At 42.7% G+C, this 15,918-nt stretch overlaps 1 protein-coding gene across 5 annotated transcripts in view; it reads right to left on the reverse strand.

Moving 5' to 3' along the window:
- TBC1D22A (TBC1 domain family member 22A) overlaps window positions 1–15,918 on the reverse strand; it is a 1,763,002-nt gene that overhangs the window by 259,941 nt on the left and 1,487,143 nt on the right. Inside the window, exon 13 of one of the 5 annotated variants that reach the window (XM_069229721.1) lies at window positions 1,237–1,377. The exons of the other annotated variants lie outside the window; for them this stretch is intronic. Coding sequence (XP_069085822.1) covers window positions 1,252–1,377 — 126 coding nt within the window. The 3' untranslated portion in view covers window positions 1,237–1,251. Of the gene's footprint in view, window positions 1–1,236; window positions 1,378–15,918 lie in introns of those variants that run through there. 5 annotated transcript variants of the gene reach the window in all.

Genomic DNA, 15,918 nt, shown 5'->3' on the forward strand with positions numbered 1-15,918 from the left:
TTTTAAGTACAAACTTGCTGAAACACTTTGGTAAACTCATGGGACGGATATTTAATGCATCCAGTACTACTGGAATCGCTAACTTCTTTAAGGCTGTTGGTTCTGGTTTCATTCACACCTTCTCCTCTATATTCAGCTTAATACCTTCAGCCATCCACTCAATATTCTCCAGTATTTTGGGGGGATTTCCAATAACTTTGGCTATAATAGGTGGCATTTTGCTATTGCTACTTTTTCTGCGCAATGGCTGTCCTGCTGCAACAAGGAGGACTGAAAGCGCTTCCACCAGTGCAGCTGTGTCGTGAACGCATGATGCCGTACTTTGGAGCATCACTCCCGGAGCAATTGGAGTGTAACTAGTCTCTGTCATCCAGAGCGGTTTTGCATTGTGTGCAGCCGGTGTTTCAGTGCCTATGGTTCTCTTTTGAATGTGCACTGAAAGTTTGTCTTTCTAAGCAGTGCTTGCTTTAATTGGACGCTGATCTGTTGATGTTCTCGCTGAGGGCTCATTACTAGACATGCGTGTTGAGGGTGCGTTTACTACGGGAAGCTGTTTATGAGTTGCTCTTTGTGGGTCATACAGCTCTGAACTCACTGTTGGGCACACAACAGAATGCTGCTACCTTGGCTGGAGCTCAGGCTTTGGAACATGAATGCTCCTTGGGTTTCCTTGGAGATGAACTTCCTAATTTACCACCTACCGAAGTGAAAGATTTCCTGTCTTCCATTGCCCCCGATTCAACTGGCGATTTAAAAAATTACTCTGACTTTTGAAATTAGGCTTTTCTTGACGCGACAATTAACATTTTAAATTGTCCTTTTAATACATGCTCAAGTATCTTCAACTTGTCATTATTGACATTCCCACATTGAACCGGCAAGGAGAGGGTGTTGTGTAGCCATTTTAGATATAGTTTTAGACATGTTATTTAGCAAACTAAGCCTGCCGCTATGCACTTTAACCTTGATATGTTTTATTTTAGCTTTGTTATATTATTTTAACAATAGACACATTTGCGGTCTTAATTTATTTTCTCTATCTAGTTGTTCTTCACCTAGGTCAGCACTGCATTCTTAAACAAGACATTTCTTTCAATCTGTGCTTTCTCAAGGCTGCAGTGAGATAGGTTGCCGGCAAAAGTGGTACGCTTTGTCTCCAATGTTCACAGAAAAATATATACTATTATGTGGGGATTCTTTCTTGGAACATCAGTAATTTTATTACAAAAACACTACTTTGACCCATGTACGTTAGAGGGAGATTCCAGCCAGATGACCACGACTGCATGCTGATTGCTGAGTGCTTCGTTGCAGCTGCGTATGTAGACTACAGGCCTCTTGCTCAGGTATGAAGGATGATGTCTTTCCAGGGGGAACCTGAGGGGCAGAATTAGAGCTTAATATGCTGTACTCTAACATTGCCTAGGTAGGAACTATTCTTAAAAACCGTAGTGACAACATGGTAGCGTTATTTTTGTGTTTTATTCTCCTTGTTACAATTTAAATCCTATTGTGCTTCATCGTCCTGGTTATTGCAGTACATGCTTTATTTTCTAACATGAAGTTACTTCAATAAAACTTTATTGAACTATACTCTGACTGCCCTTGCTTGCGTGAGACTAATGTAACTGAGTGAAACGGATAAGATCTGAGTGACCACGATTTTCCTGAGGAGGCCTTTAAGTTATGCGCCCGGTTGCCCCATGATCCCTACTCTTGGGTGGAGATGAGGCACTGCTAGTTAACCGGAACAAACCTTGATTAGGTTGACAGGTGTCACATGGTGCGGGATAGGACTCAGTCTCCCACAGTACAAGTGATTCTGCCGCCCACATCCAGTAGTTTCATTAGGATAATGAGACCCTACGCGACAACCCCATACATCTAAATAAATAAGATCTCCTTCAACATGATCAATGCTGGAGATGTGGGATAGGAGGCTGCCACTTACCTCACACATTATGGCACATTTTCTCATTAACCTCATATGGGTACACATTATGAACCCCCCTGGGTCACGAACACAACTCCGCATATCAATACACCCTGCATTAATCCACAATATGTCTGATTGTGAGGTACCTACTAAATAATCCCAAAGGTAGCTGGCAACAACCCTGGCAGCAGCTAAACTACACATATTAAGACACTGGAGACAGCTCACCCTCCCATTACATTAGAAAATGTTGACAGATTTGGCCAAGATAACGGATTGTGAATGCATGATTTATGAACTAAATGACCAACTGGCCATATTCTAGATCGTTTGCGGCCTGTTACTGCTATTCAAGAGGACATGGCACAGACATCCTCTGCCCTGCCTGACAAGGTATTACTGATTGGGGCCTGAGGTATACTAAATGATGAGACACCAGATCGATTGGGCATTCAGTCCCCTCGCAACTACAAATATCCTTTCAAATGTATATAGACTGGGCTAGATGTAGGCTACAAGCTACCCATATTACCACATTCACCCCATTCCTTCCTTCCACCTCTTTCCCCTTTCACACCATCCACCTTTCTTTGTCCGGCACTAAAACATACGAGTGTATAGTTGAAGGCCTTATCTTGTTTGAGTCCACCATGTTATTATATTCAACTGCAATATGATCCTGCTTCATTATGTATCAGATAATTAACATAATTAGTAAACTTTCATGGTAACTATCAAAAGTTGATGCACAATACGAAAATGTAAATAACCAATTTAAAAAAAAGAAAAGTAAACACCAGTCGCCATTAACAAAAATAAGCAGTAGTTTGTCAGAAGACAGAGCCTGACATTTGACCTCTACGATAGTATAAAATGTAACAATATCTTCATTGGTCATCAACCTTCTGAATTCCAGCAGGGTTATTTTGGGGGTGGATTATCTTGCCACTCTGTATCTGGCAAGTTCCTCTTCTCTACTCTCTTCTAACAATTCCTATTATCTCTGGGGTGACCTCAATGACTAGAAGATGTTTAATCATAGTGTGTGTTAGGATGCGTCTTAGGATGGTCTTCCCCAAACTTATTGCCTCCCACCTCTATTTTTGCTGATCTAATTGTTGCTGGTTTTGGGACTCTCTGCACTTTACCACTGCTAGCCAGGGCTAATGATGTGCATGTACTCACTCTTTTAAAACATGCATTATTGGCTTATCCCCAATCTGCATATTTAATTTACTTATAAGCACCTATTAAAGTGGCACTACATGTGCACAGGGCCTGTAAATTAAATGCAAACCAGTAGTCCTGCAGCGCTGATTGTGCCACCCACTTCAGTAGCCCTTTAAACATGTCTCAGGCCTGCCATTGCAGCCAGTGTGTGCAGTTTAGCTGCCAAGTCGATCTGTCAAAATTAACCTTTTTGCCAGACTCAAACCTTCCATTTAATACATATAAGTCACCCCTAGGGTAGACCCTGGACAGCCAAGAAGGCAGGGTGCCATGTATTTAAGAAGAGTTGGACATGTACTTTTACGTTTTACATGTCCTAGTAGTGAAAATGTCATAAATAAGTTTTTCACTACTGAAAGGCCTACCTCTCCCATAGACTAACATTGGAATTACCTTATTACATTTAATATCCTGTAATTTCCAAATGACAGCAGATACTATTTAATGTTTGGTGTCTTTGGATTGTAATCAAAAATCTTAATTTATGGTGAAGTCAGAATTTAAATTACAGTTTTGAAAATGTGACTTTTAAGAAGCTAACATTTTCCTTCCTTAGCCATTTAGTGCCTCTAGCCTGTCTCTGGTCACATGACTGGGTGTAGCTGGCAGTTGAGACTTGTGTATTCCCCCTAGGCAGCCGCACACAATAGGGAGTTTAGGGATAGGAGGGAGAAGCTGGGCAAAGCTGTACTTACACTTGAATAGACTGTGTCCTGTCTTCAGTTAGTCTGAATCCAGGACAGACAGAATGCCTGGGGATTTCAGAAGGAAACATCTAGAAGCTGTTCCCCCATTTAAAGGGTACAACTGGGTATAAATACTGGACCTCAGGCACAATTTCCTCAGTAGAATTCAGGGCCTGTGGATACTCTGCTAGGAAGAAGGACTGCTGTGCTGCTGAACAATTGCCACACTGCTAGACTGCTACCCTGCTGGACTACTGCCTTGCTGTGCTGACCCGTTGTCCTTTTGCCTGGGTGAGAAGAAATGGACCTGCCCCTCTTGAACCCAGGACACCTAGAGTGACTCCAAGAGCTGGTCTGCTGGCTGCCTGTTCTGAGCCACAGGGACATAACAGTCTCCCAATCACCTGCATCAGCACCCAGATCCAGCTGGAGCAAGCCCCTGATATGTGTTGCCTCCCAGAACCTGGACCCTTGATGTGCATCAGAGAGGCTGAAGTGCAGATTTTTGGCTCTTCGCAACCACAAACAGGCCCAATGCTGCTGAATCCTGGTCACTCATACAGCCAGGCAACAGGAAGTTCCGTCAGTCTGACCCTTTGCACTACAGCATGGACAGCTTTCATGGAGTGACATTGCCTGACCGTCAACGAACACATAAGGATGGTCACACTACCGCGACAAGCACGCGCGATGCCTGGCCTGGTCTTTACAGTACAATGACGACCATCCATAAAGCTTTTCTGCTCCTCAAGGTCCCCTCCACTACAAACTGGACTATCAGCACAGGGCTAAGAAGGTAACTTTTCATCTAGACTAACCTGGTTCCTGCCCCCAACCCGCACTCCATCACAATCGGCTTCAACTAGTGACTTTCTTCTGGTTTCACATGACCAGATGAACGTAGTTTGCTCTTTGTGCCTTTTAGTGCTATTTTACACTGGCATTTTTGAAAATGTATAACTTTGGATCTACTGGTAGGATTTTTTATGCATTAGTCGTGTTTTATTTATTAATTTTTACTCTGTTTTAAACTGGTGTGGGATCCTTTTGTGGTGTGATTTTGCAGTGTTACTGTTTGAAGAGTGGCACAAATCCTTTACACATTGGCTCTGAGTTAAGCCTGAATGCTCTGTGCCAAGCTACCTGAGGGTTGAACACAGGTTGATTTAATGTTTACTTGTGGGTGAATTGACCCTGAGAAGAATTGTGGTTGCTGCTTGAGAAGGGTTCCACCTTCCTCAAACAGAAACCCAGTTTCTTACAGTGTGCTATTGTTCAAGTCATATAAAAGTGCAAGTAAATAAATATATAAAAATATATGCCATAACATTACACATGAATGTTCCTTGAATCAGTTCAAAATGTATATGTAATTTAATAATAGTTTGGATATCATATTTGCAACTTTGATGAAACGTTTGCATGATTTTACATAAAAATCAGCAGAAGTGTATAGTATAACTGTATTAAATAAATGTATTATTTTGTAAGAGGTCCTACAGACATTGAGAAAATCAAAGAGAAAATACTTCATGTTAGAAAGAGAAGATCTACAAAGAATAATGAATTAGTGCTAATAAAAGATTGATTTTTCGTTGTGCTTGTAAAACACATCAAGGGAAAGAAATAATATTGTTAAAGGACAAACCAGTTTTACAGTGAACAAAGCATGCTTTATTTTCTAAACCACCAACAAGAGATAAATTGGTATAAGCATTGCTAAATGACAAATATGCTTGAAAACTAACAAGGTTCATGTTTTATATTAAGTGATGTTTACATTCGTGTATCTAGAGCTATAAAATGAAAATATAAGATTGCGAGAAAGTGAAATATTAACTGGGGTCGATGGTTGTCCACCACAAGGAATAAAATTACTAAATTGTTAAGTCCAGCCACAGGTTCCACTAATTTATAACTGAGCTGTGTTAGCTGCGGCACAGAGCAGACAGGCTTGACTGAACATAATGTTGAAAAGTACCAAAACAGACAGTTAAAAAGTCAAAAACAGAACACAATAAAATCTCACTTCAATTTATAAAAATAGAAAAATATGTAATATGCAAAACGACAACAAAACAACAAAATCGAATAAAGGGAACCAGAGATATAAATTTTTAAAGCTTTGAGTGAAAATGCTGCCAAAAAGCGCAAACAACTATTGGTCCCAGCAGTTTGGGATTAAGGTGGGATTTCTCGCTGTCTACGATGGATCCCATGATGGATGTAGCAAGTAGATTGAGCCCGCTAAAGCCTGTAAGTACGAAAATTAAAACAAACATTTCTAAGTCCCAATCTGAAAAGGACAAAACACGAAATTCAGTGTGATGCCCTGGAACTGCCAGCCAAATACTGTTCACTTTTGGTCCCCTTAAATATAGAACCTAAGCTTTGAAAAAGTACCCAAATGTCTTTTGGTGCTGAAAACAACCACGAAAGTACAATTCTAAGGCCCCCATGAACCACAGCCAAAGCACTTAGAGTCTCTCGGAAAGTAACCCAAAAAATCCAGTGCAGGTCCAGTTGCCACTGCTTAACTGAGATTCTTCACATATATAATCCTCTTCAGCTTTTTGTTATTTTTACCACCCAGGTGATGACCCTTATAAACCTTTGATATCTTTCTGCCTTTCGATTTAGAGCTCTTCAGGTCCTTCTTACAGATCAGAAATGCTAAATGCAGCAGGTCCAGTCTTCCTGGCATCCTTTTACAAGTCCAGCAGGGTTCTGATGGTGTGTCTTGAAGTGTTAAATTAATGCCTGGCACTAGCTTGTGAGTTGGCCTGACTCCTGAGCACTGCCTAACTAATGGGGTAAAAGCTCCCAAAGGCAACCCTATCCACTTTTTTCAGTAGTTCATGTTTGCCTCACTGGAAACAAACCCAAAATGTCATGTGCCTAGACATTTTCAAGATGAAAAAAAAACGGCCTCACAAAAATGAGTTCTGGGGATCGGTGTGTGTGTGTTGGAGTGTCATAGAAAAATCACTAGTGTCCTCCCACATTCAACATTAAAAACCAGTTTGAAGCAGGCACTGCACCTCAGACAAACCCAGAGACAGGAGACTGGAAGGACACAAGCAGGGTATAAGGCAGGGGATGCAAAGAATTGTCTTGGCATATTCTTATTCTCTCCCTTTCAACTGCACTCCATGTGTTGCATGTAGATCAACAGGCCTATCAAGCATGATTTCACAGTGTGGGGTCAACAGAGTGCCCACAGCCCCCATGTTCACAGCCTGAACATTCTGTTGAGTTCAGAAGAGTCATCTCTGCCCATCCCATTCAAGTCAGCCTTTTTTGTTCCTGCGAGGCATTTGACACCTCTTTTAAATCTATTACGTTAACTAGACTTCTGATAATTCAGGCATGAAAAAATAATCCTTTCTATAAGTTTATGCTCCCTACTATGTATTAAAAATCTGACAACACTTGTTGGATTGAATCTAGCTTGTCCCATTATCAGTATTTTTTATTTTTTTATTTTTTACATAGGACAGGTAATCCACTGTGAAAATAGTGTTTTGGGTCATGTCATTATAGAGACATGGTATCACTAATTTTATGCATATCCCACTTTTAACTATTAACCCCCCATAATATGTGGGGGACCTGAAGGCCAACCAGCATTTAAAGGGAGGGTTTTGCCAGTTAAAATGGTTAATTTAACAGGTGACACTGCAGGAGGTACACTGCAGCAGTCCCGCTACAGTGATAGTCCTGAATCCATGTTTTCCTGTGTCACATCACTGGATGTCACAATACATGCTGCAGTCCACAAGTAATATTTAGCTTTTCACGTCATGGGTGCCTTTCTGCGCCATACAGCATGGCCTTATAGAAACTTAAAATAAGACAATTCGGGATGAGCAAACTTCTACAAGTTTTAGGGGTCACAACACATTTTATGTGCACTGGACAGCCATGCTCCAGTGTGCAGAGTATGAAAACTAGCAACAAATTCAGCAAAAATGGTTTTGCACAGAAGGGGCATTGTTTCACAAAGAATATTTGAAAGTTAACTCCCAAGTATACACCTTATCAACATACTTCATTATAACATGCTAATAGCTGATACCAGAGATTAATCGTAGCATTTGAAATATATATTGTGAACTGACTTCATCCAATCTCCATGATAAGAGTGAATGGTCCGGAATTGCTCAAACGGCGGGCAGACAAATTCACTTCCACAAAGGAAATGCTATGATAATCATGCACCAACGTACAACAGTATTATGGTGTCAGAGCAAACTTCCATCAAAGTTCCATATGACTCCTAGATGTTAACTTTTAGTTTAGAGTCACTAATGGCTCTAGGTGATTTGAGTGGGGATTAAATTCCAGAGAGTGAGCAAAGATAGAGCAAGGGATTTGTAGAGAGTTAGTGCAAGTGAATTTTTATGGAGAAAAAAAAACATTTTTCTTGCCACTTAAAGACAGCCAAAAGGAGGATGGTAGACACATAGAAGTGGTGAAGATGAAGTAGTTGGATGTCCTCTATGCCATTTATTTTAGAGATGGAGCTGTGAGACATTTTCCTGTTTAACAGATGGATATTTGCATTCTCTTCTCACTTCACATTAAATAGATTGGCTGAAGTGACTGAACCATCAGGGAAATCTGCAGGTACATAACGTTTATATAATTGGTAAAGAAAAAGAATCAATGACTGATATTTTGAAAAATGAGTTGACCAGTCTAATTCACGCACAATTAAGATCACACTGTTAGGCAGGCCAATATGATCTGAGTACTAACATTTGAAAATAATTTGGTGAATGTGAATCTTAGCAATCTGAAGGAAGCAGAGGGAGAAAGTACAGAAGGGAGCCAAAGAGGCGTAAACTACAGGTGAAGGGACATAAGAAAAAAGAAAATGTTGCTTCCAGGTCATATGCAAAATATGTAATACTAATCACCTGCGTATCATAAAAAGACAGAATAGATATAAAAATTGTCTTAAAGGACCTAGCTTTAATATTCACTAAGAAACTTAAATGCATACACACCTGTGCATTCACAGATTTTAAAATATACAGAGCATACAAGTCAAACAGGTAGGAGTGATCCAAGACAAAACCATTACTGTTTGCATCTGTACAAAGAAAATGTAGTTTGAATCCAAACTTTATCCTTGAAGAGAGGATGAAATTGAATGCTGCTGTTCTCGTAGGTTCCTCATCCTCTTGTTGACCCTCTGACAATTCAGTAGGGTGCTCCCAATTTTTGTTTTCGCTCCTGCCCTAATCAACCTTCATATTGAGCCTTCGTCCTCCAATTTCAACTGCTCTAATATGACATATCTTGTTTCTGCAGATGACAACTACATCTACCTGAACATTTCCTCCCTTAAAGATATAGAAATCATAGTACAAGTACTTGATCACATTCAACCCTTAATGCCACTTAAGCACCCAAACTCAACCCTCTTAAAACAGAGGTTCTCTTGCCCCCAATCTTAGAACTGAGGTTTCTGGTTGTCAGAGTATGAAGTCTGTACAAGAAGGAACTTCCACTCTAGCAAGGGTAAGTTAGACACACACTTGGAGATAACCTGTGCTCACCCGCTGGTAGCTTGGCACAGAACAGTAAGGCTTATCTAAAGAGGCAATGTGTAAAGTATTTGTGCAACGCACACTCAGTAACACAATGAATACCCCACAAAAATACTTCACACAGTGTTAGAGAAACGGATTGTATTTTTATCAGTGAAACATGACCAAAATGACAAAAATCCAATAAGTAAAAGTGGAGTTATGAAGTATAAATCAAAAGTAGTATTTAGAAGTCAATGGTGCTTAGAGGTTACTTGAGGTCGTGTTAGACCGGGGTAAATCCAAAGTTCAGGCCCAACTGCGATGGAAGGCAGGCCGGCTACATAACCCACAAAGGGCCTGCTTAGAAAGTACCTTGGCTGGAAGGCGGCGTTAACATTGAAGAGCAATGTGAAGGTGATGCATCAGATCCAATCTGTGCAGCCAAGGGATGCATTGTCATTAAGCTGCGAAGCTGTCGATGAGATGTCCTTGAGATTTGGAGTGGAACCCTTTGTGATGAAGGTGATACATCGTTGTCAAGCTGCATAGCTGTCATACTCCGTGGCTTGTGGCGATACATCCATCCGGAGCAGTCAGCAATGGGAAGTCCTCATCCTCAGCAGCGATGTATCAGCATCAAGGAGGAATGCAGCGGTTCCAATTGCTGCAACGTCAGCAATGCATTGGTTTTCAGGGGTTGCGGCACAGATACACACTTCCAAGGGCACAAGACTGGATTGGCACCACTTGGCAGAGCAGTCCCCACAGCAGACAGAGTCCAAGTGCTGATTGAAGGCAGTCTCTGATGTCCCTGAGACTGCAGATGAACAGGGCCCAAAGCAGCAATCCCTTGGAGTCACTCTGTAGTAAAAGGCGAGCTTAAGGCTTTCCAAGTAGTTTTAAATGCCAATTGAAGTAGCATTGAACTGCACACACAAGCCCTGCAATGGCAGGCTTCAGACAAGATTGAAAGGCTACTTGTGTGGGTGGCACAACTAGTGGTCAAATGCTTAGTGTCCTAAGGTCAACAAAAAGATACAGCAAAAATATGAGGCAAGTAGGTAGAAAGATTGGGGAAAGACCACTCAAAGGCTGACAGGCTACCCATTTTCCAACCCTGGGTTCAAACTAACTCATCTCACAAACGGTATTAAGCTATAACCATTCAATTGATCTCTAGTCATCTTTTTGGGCAAAACCCTTACCATAACTTCAGCACATATCAAAAGAGGGGCTACAGGACAAAATTATAGCTCATATAACTAAGCGGAATTCACGGAATTGAACCTTACATCCCAGGTTAAGATTATAAGCTAGGAATCCAATTGTATGTACTGTTGAAATTTAACTATGAGGACCCTCAACGTATATGAAATCCAAAATTCCAATATAGGACTCCTCAAAGCTGGCATTCGGGCAGCTGTCAGTTTGGCCTAGGGCACACAAATGTTCCATCATCAATCGTCTATCCTTAACTCTCCTTTAGAAGCACAGAAAACCTTTTATAATAGCTTCAATCATGCACAAAGTCAATGATTTTGGGAAGCCCCAGCCCTGAGTAGAAACTGGCTACTTATTGAGATGAATGTCAATATCAAGAATATAACTCCATCCCACCAGACATTGGGACATTGGGACAATAACATTCTATGGGGCTTTGATAAAAGAGCTAACATACCCCCTACTTTTGCACCACTTTCACATAGGAAAGCCGTGTGCTCGTAATAGATGTTGTATTCCAAGATCTTTTTTGCACAATATTAACACATTTTTCATCTTACTTTGACTTAGAGGTCATGGTCGTATGCCAATTCAACTGTGTTATTTTATTATTGAACACTTGAAGGTTGGTGGTAAGTTAGTGTAAAGAATATGCAAAATGAAGTTGCACTACATAAAAAAAAAAACAGGAAGAAAATCTGTGCATTAATGTTCATCCCACAATAGAGTATTTCCTTCGGATTTAGTGTGAAATGTGACATAAACTCCTAGCAAGGAGTGACCGTACAATAAGGCTAATGCGGGAACCTGCAAAGGTTCCCTTTCAGTATAGAAGAACAAGGCAATCGCATAAAACAACAAGTTAAGTAGGACTACAAAGGTGTAGAAACTAAATCTAGAAGTGAAAACGTGGTGTGGGTTTCAAATTGAAAGGCTCACCTATGGCACTTGTTCCTGACAGCTAGACAAAGCGTGAACCCTGGGCAGCACACTTGTGACCTCGCACAAATGGCCACAAAACAAGTGCTAGGTTGCAAAAAATTACCTTTGCATAAAAACTCAACACCACCTCGCCTGGAGCTCCTTGCAACACAGAAGACAGTGCAATGGGCGTTTCTAATCTCACCTGACAGTGTATAGGTAGGTTTTAAAACCTATTGTTCAGCAGGTATAATGGCAATGTGGCAGTTACTGAGTGATATAATCTCAAAATCAAACATGTATAAAATCTAAAACCTACACGATTCAAAAGGCCATATGTTTCACCGTTTCGTTATACACCGCATGCTACAGCAACAAAAACTGTGAATTGTTTTCATTCAGAAGGAGATCCAAAGTGCAAGTGCAAAGAACAATGTCAAATACAATGTCCTTTACACTACAGCAAATATTCATCATTGACCCATAATGGCCTGCTGCGACAATTTGAGACAGCTGATTAGAACACAAACAATACCAAACCACAGAAAAAGGTAGAGTACAAGTCATGATTATCGGGGCGTGCATTTGCTTTCATAACCAAATGATTATGTCATTTTTAGAAATCATCCATTTATGTTCAGACTACATTTGATGAGGTTGCTACTGCCTTTTGTGTGCTGTTTGAGTTTATTTTACCCTGTTAGTTCACTTGAATGATTCAAGTGTTAGTAACGTGTTTATTCAAGAAGAACATTTTGCATCACATCCAGAGACAAAAAAACACACAAGGAAGAAACATTCACCACGAGTAGTCCTACGCGCAATTGCATTCTTGATTAGTTATTCTTTTCTGTTTGTAAGTCATGTATCCAATTTACTTTTTTTTCTCTTTCACTCACTGATGTGGAAGGGATGAGTTGCCTACGCTTCAAAAACTGCCATGATGAAAAACTCACTGTACTGACATGAGACATTGCTGAAAATCATTAAGAGGCTATGAGAGAAGGAAGTTGAAAAGCTTCAAAATTATTTACCAAAGTAGGGGGAATACCTATTCAAATGGTTTGTGGGAAAATACTTTCAGGGGACACAGTTTTTAGGGTTAGGGGAGGAGTGTCTGACTTCAAGGAAGACTTAACTCCAATTGTTAAGACGTGTGGTGATATTAGTTCTTTGAGCAGCACCCACCCACAATTACAAGCACTGACTGCGATTTAAAAACACATCCAGGCAAGGCTTTATCATTTTGGAAAAATGGCGCAGACCTAAAGGTTCAGTAACAAGATATAGCACCCGCACACAGGTATAACACACCAGACAAAGGGAGATGTCTAAATTTGAATTAACACTGGTTTTAAATTACTCGAAATGTTTTATAAAGTAAGTCGAGTATGCCATGCAAGACTGATATTTTTCTTTTCTCTCACTTTAGGTATGTTGGCAGATCCAATAACTTACAATGCTATATATACATTAAGAACATTTTGAGTGGGAACTTAATCATGTGTAAGCCACCAAACCTGCTCTCATGACTGCTGTCACTAGCTAGTAACAATTGTTTTTGGTTTCGTCCATATAACCTGTGACAGCCCCATCACTTAGCCATCAGCACCACTGACTGTGACGGCTATTCTTTCACATTCACCCTATGCCATGAATTCCTTTGCAGACCGTTTTTCCCCTTCCTTAATTTTCAAATAATAGTGGTAGATATTGGTCTTGAAATCTCCCAAGACAAAGGGGAGAAGTGCGGTTGGCAATGATTGCCACTGTCTGCCCCTACATGTGTCAGTCTGTGACTGAAGAAACAAACAGGAAATACAGCTATGGCAGTGTCTCTGGAATGCCTTCAATAACTAGTTGGTCAGCTCCGGAAAATGTATATCTGCTAGAGACTTCTATTTGCAGACTCCTTTCCTTACAATTTCCCCCAGGCGTCAGACTGGATCCAGAGATTTTTCTTCGAGCAATACCCTTATGCGTCGGTAGGTGGCATCGGTCGACTCCCCATGCGTCATTGGCATCTTAGTCACCGTAGTAACATCAGGAGTAGTATATAGACACCGCTTCAGCGCAGTGACGCCAGTTCTTTTCTTTTAGCACCACTCGCTGATCCGGAGAGAGCTATCCTGGTCTCTTTTTGAACGATTTTGACTGCTTTGTCGAGCTTTCAAGTGAGTTTTTGGTGCATCGAGGATGTCCCCGAAGACGGGGTTCAAGCCTTGCGAGGACTGTCAACGCATGATGTCGGTGACGGATCCGCATCGGGTTTGTCTGTGGTGTCTGGAGCACAACCTTGACCCGAAGTCGTGCTCCGAGTGCCGGGCCATGCACCGAAGGCCTTGATGGAGCGGTCCCTCAAGTTCATGGTGGCTCGGTGCCCGACTCCGGGTAGGTACCGGTCTCGCTCTTGAGGAAGGTCTCAAGACCGTTCGCAGAGCCATCACCACTCGTCTTCCTCAAAATCTTCAGGTGCAGGTAAGAAGAAGTCGTCGAAGCGGTCTCATCGCACTTCGACTTCGCCCCGTCACTCGGCTGATGCAACGCAGGAAGAACGTTGATGTTCAAGGCCTCTGTCCTCAGAGCCTGCTTCTGGGTCTGCTCCGCGCTTCCCTGAGTTTCTGGGAACCCCAGTGACCCCCGCCCAGCTTAAGTAATTCTATGAGGCCATGCGCCTCATCTTTGGGTGGACCGACCCTGATACAGTGCCTTTGGGCCCAAGGGGTTTGGTTGAGGGGCCTTCGGGTTCTGCGCTGGCTGCTTTGGCTCCGGCCACCGAGGTCCCCGTCTGATCTGCACGCAGATATGCACCAGCGCTGGTCGCACCACTGAGACCTTCCCCGGTGCCGAGTCGATTATGGATGCTCCCGACGTCGGTAGTGCCCACTATTGATGTCGACCCGATCCTTGTCCCTGAAGAATAGGACCCTTTTTCCTATGGATACGAATTCAGGGACAGATTGGAGGGGTCCCTGGACCCTTATGAATACCAGGATGACCCATCTTTGGACTGGGCACAGGAATTGGGTAACGCCAGTGGACTAGACACTTCTTCAGACATTGTCATGCTTATAGTATGGTGGTCAGTAGGGCAGCCAAGGTTCTTGGCCTTGAGCTAACTACTGTAAAGGTCAGGTCCAACCTCCTGACGGAGGTGCTTCAGCCAGGGGCTTCCACATCTAAGCCCCTTTTACCTTTCAATGAAGCCCTCACCAATGTCCTTTTGGGTACTTAGTCCAAACCCAACATAGGGGCTCCTGTCAATAGGACTAGCGGACGCCACCATCAGCCCGATCCGAACGACCCTAAATTCCTGTCCCAACACCCCACACATGAGAGTCTTGTCATCCAGGCGTCCTCTTCCTCAGGCGCATTCCCTTCCTCACCCCCATATGTGGAATCAAAAAGGCTGGAACAATTTGGGAAGAAGTTGTTTTCTTCCTCTAGTCTCGCGCTGCGGTCCGGGTACACTGCATGCCTTTTAGGTCATTATACCCACTCTCTGTGGGATACTGTTGTGCAAGTCCTGCTGCAGATACCGGAGGAGGCCCGTGCTATCGTCTCTCAAGCTGTCAACAATGGGAGTGATGTGGCGAAGTTCACAATTCGATGTGGGCTGGACACGACCGACTCTCTGGGCAGATCGGTTGCTATGACAGTGGCCTTGAGACACCACACCTGTGCGTACTTCTGGTTTTTCTGGGGATGTCCAACAGTCTCTCATGGACATGCCCTTTGACGGCTGCTGTCTCTTTGGAGACAAAGCGGACTCGGCCTTGGAGAGATTCAAGGATTCCTGGGCCCAGTCCCTTGGTCTTTCCACTGCCCCTCACCCCCAGCAGTCCGCTTTTTGCCCCTTTCGTGGCCACGGAAGGGGCTCCCTGTTGTGTCCCCGCCCAGCCATCTTGCCACCCAGGCTGTTCAGCCGCTACGTGGCCAGAGATGAGGAATCCCACGTGGACGTGGGACAGGGAACCAGTCCACCTCTGCCCCTGCTGCAGCCTACAAACCCTCCTAGTCAGTCATCTCATCCCATCCAGTTGGAAGCAGGATTGACCATCACCTGCCCCACTGGGAATCATCACTACAGACAGGTGGATGTTGTAGATCGTTCGAAAGGGCTACTCCCAACCTTTCGAGTCTGCCCCACTGGCCATGCCTCCATCATTCAGCCAACTAAAGATTCTGGGTGGATGATCAACTCTTTGTTGGGTATGTGGGTGCAAAGAAAAGGAAGGCAGTGCAAAAACATACCGTCTCTCGATGGGTACTTCTTTGCATCAAGATGTGTTACGCTTTGGCCAAGAAGCAACCCCCTGCTCATTCAATCGACGCTACCTACCGACGAGCAAACGGTATTGCTTGAAGAAAAATCTCCGGGTCC

Source organism: Pleurodeles waltl, chromosome 4_1, assembly GCF_031143425.1.
Source record: "Pleurodeles waltl isolate 20211129_DDA chromosome 4_1, aPleWal1.hap1.20221129, whole genome shotgun sequence".
NCBI lineage: Eukaryota > Metazoa > Chordata > Amphibia > Caudata > Salamandridae > Pleurodeles > Pleurodeles waltl.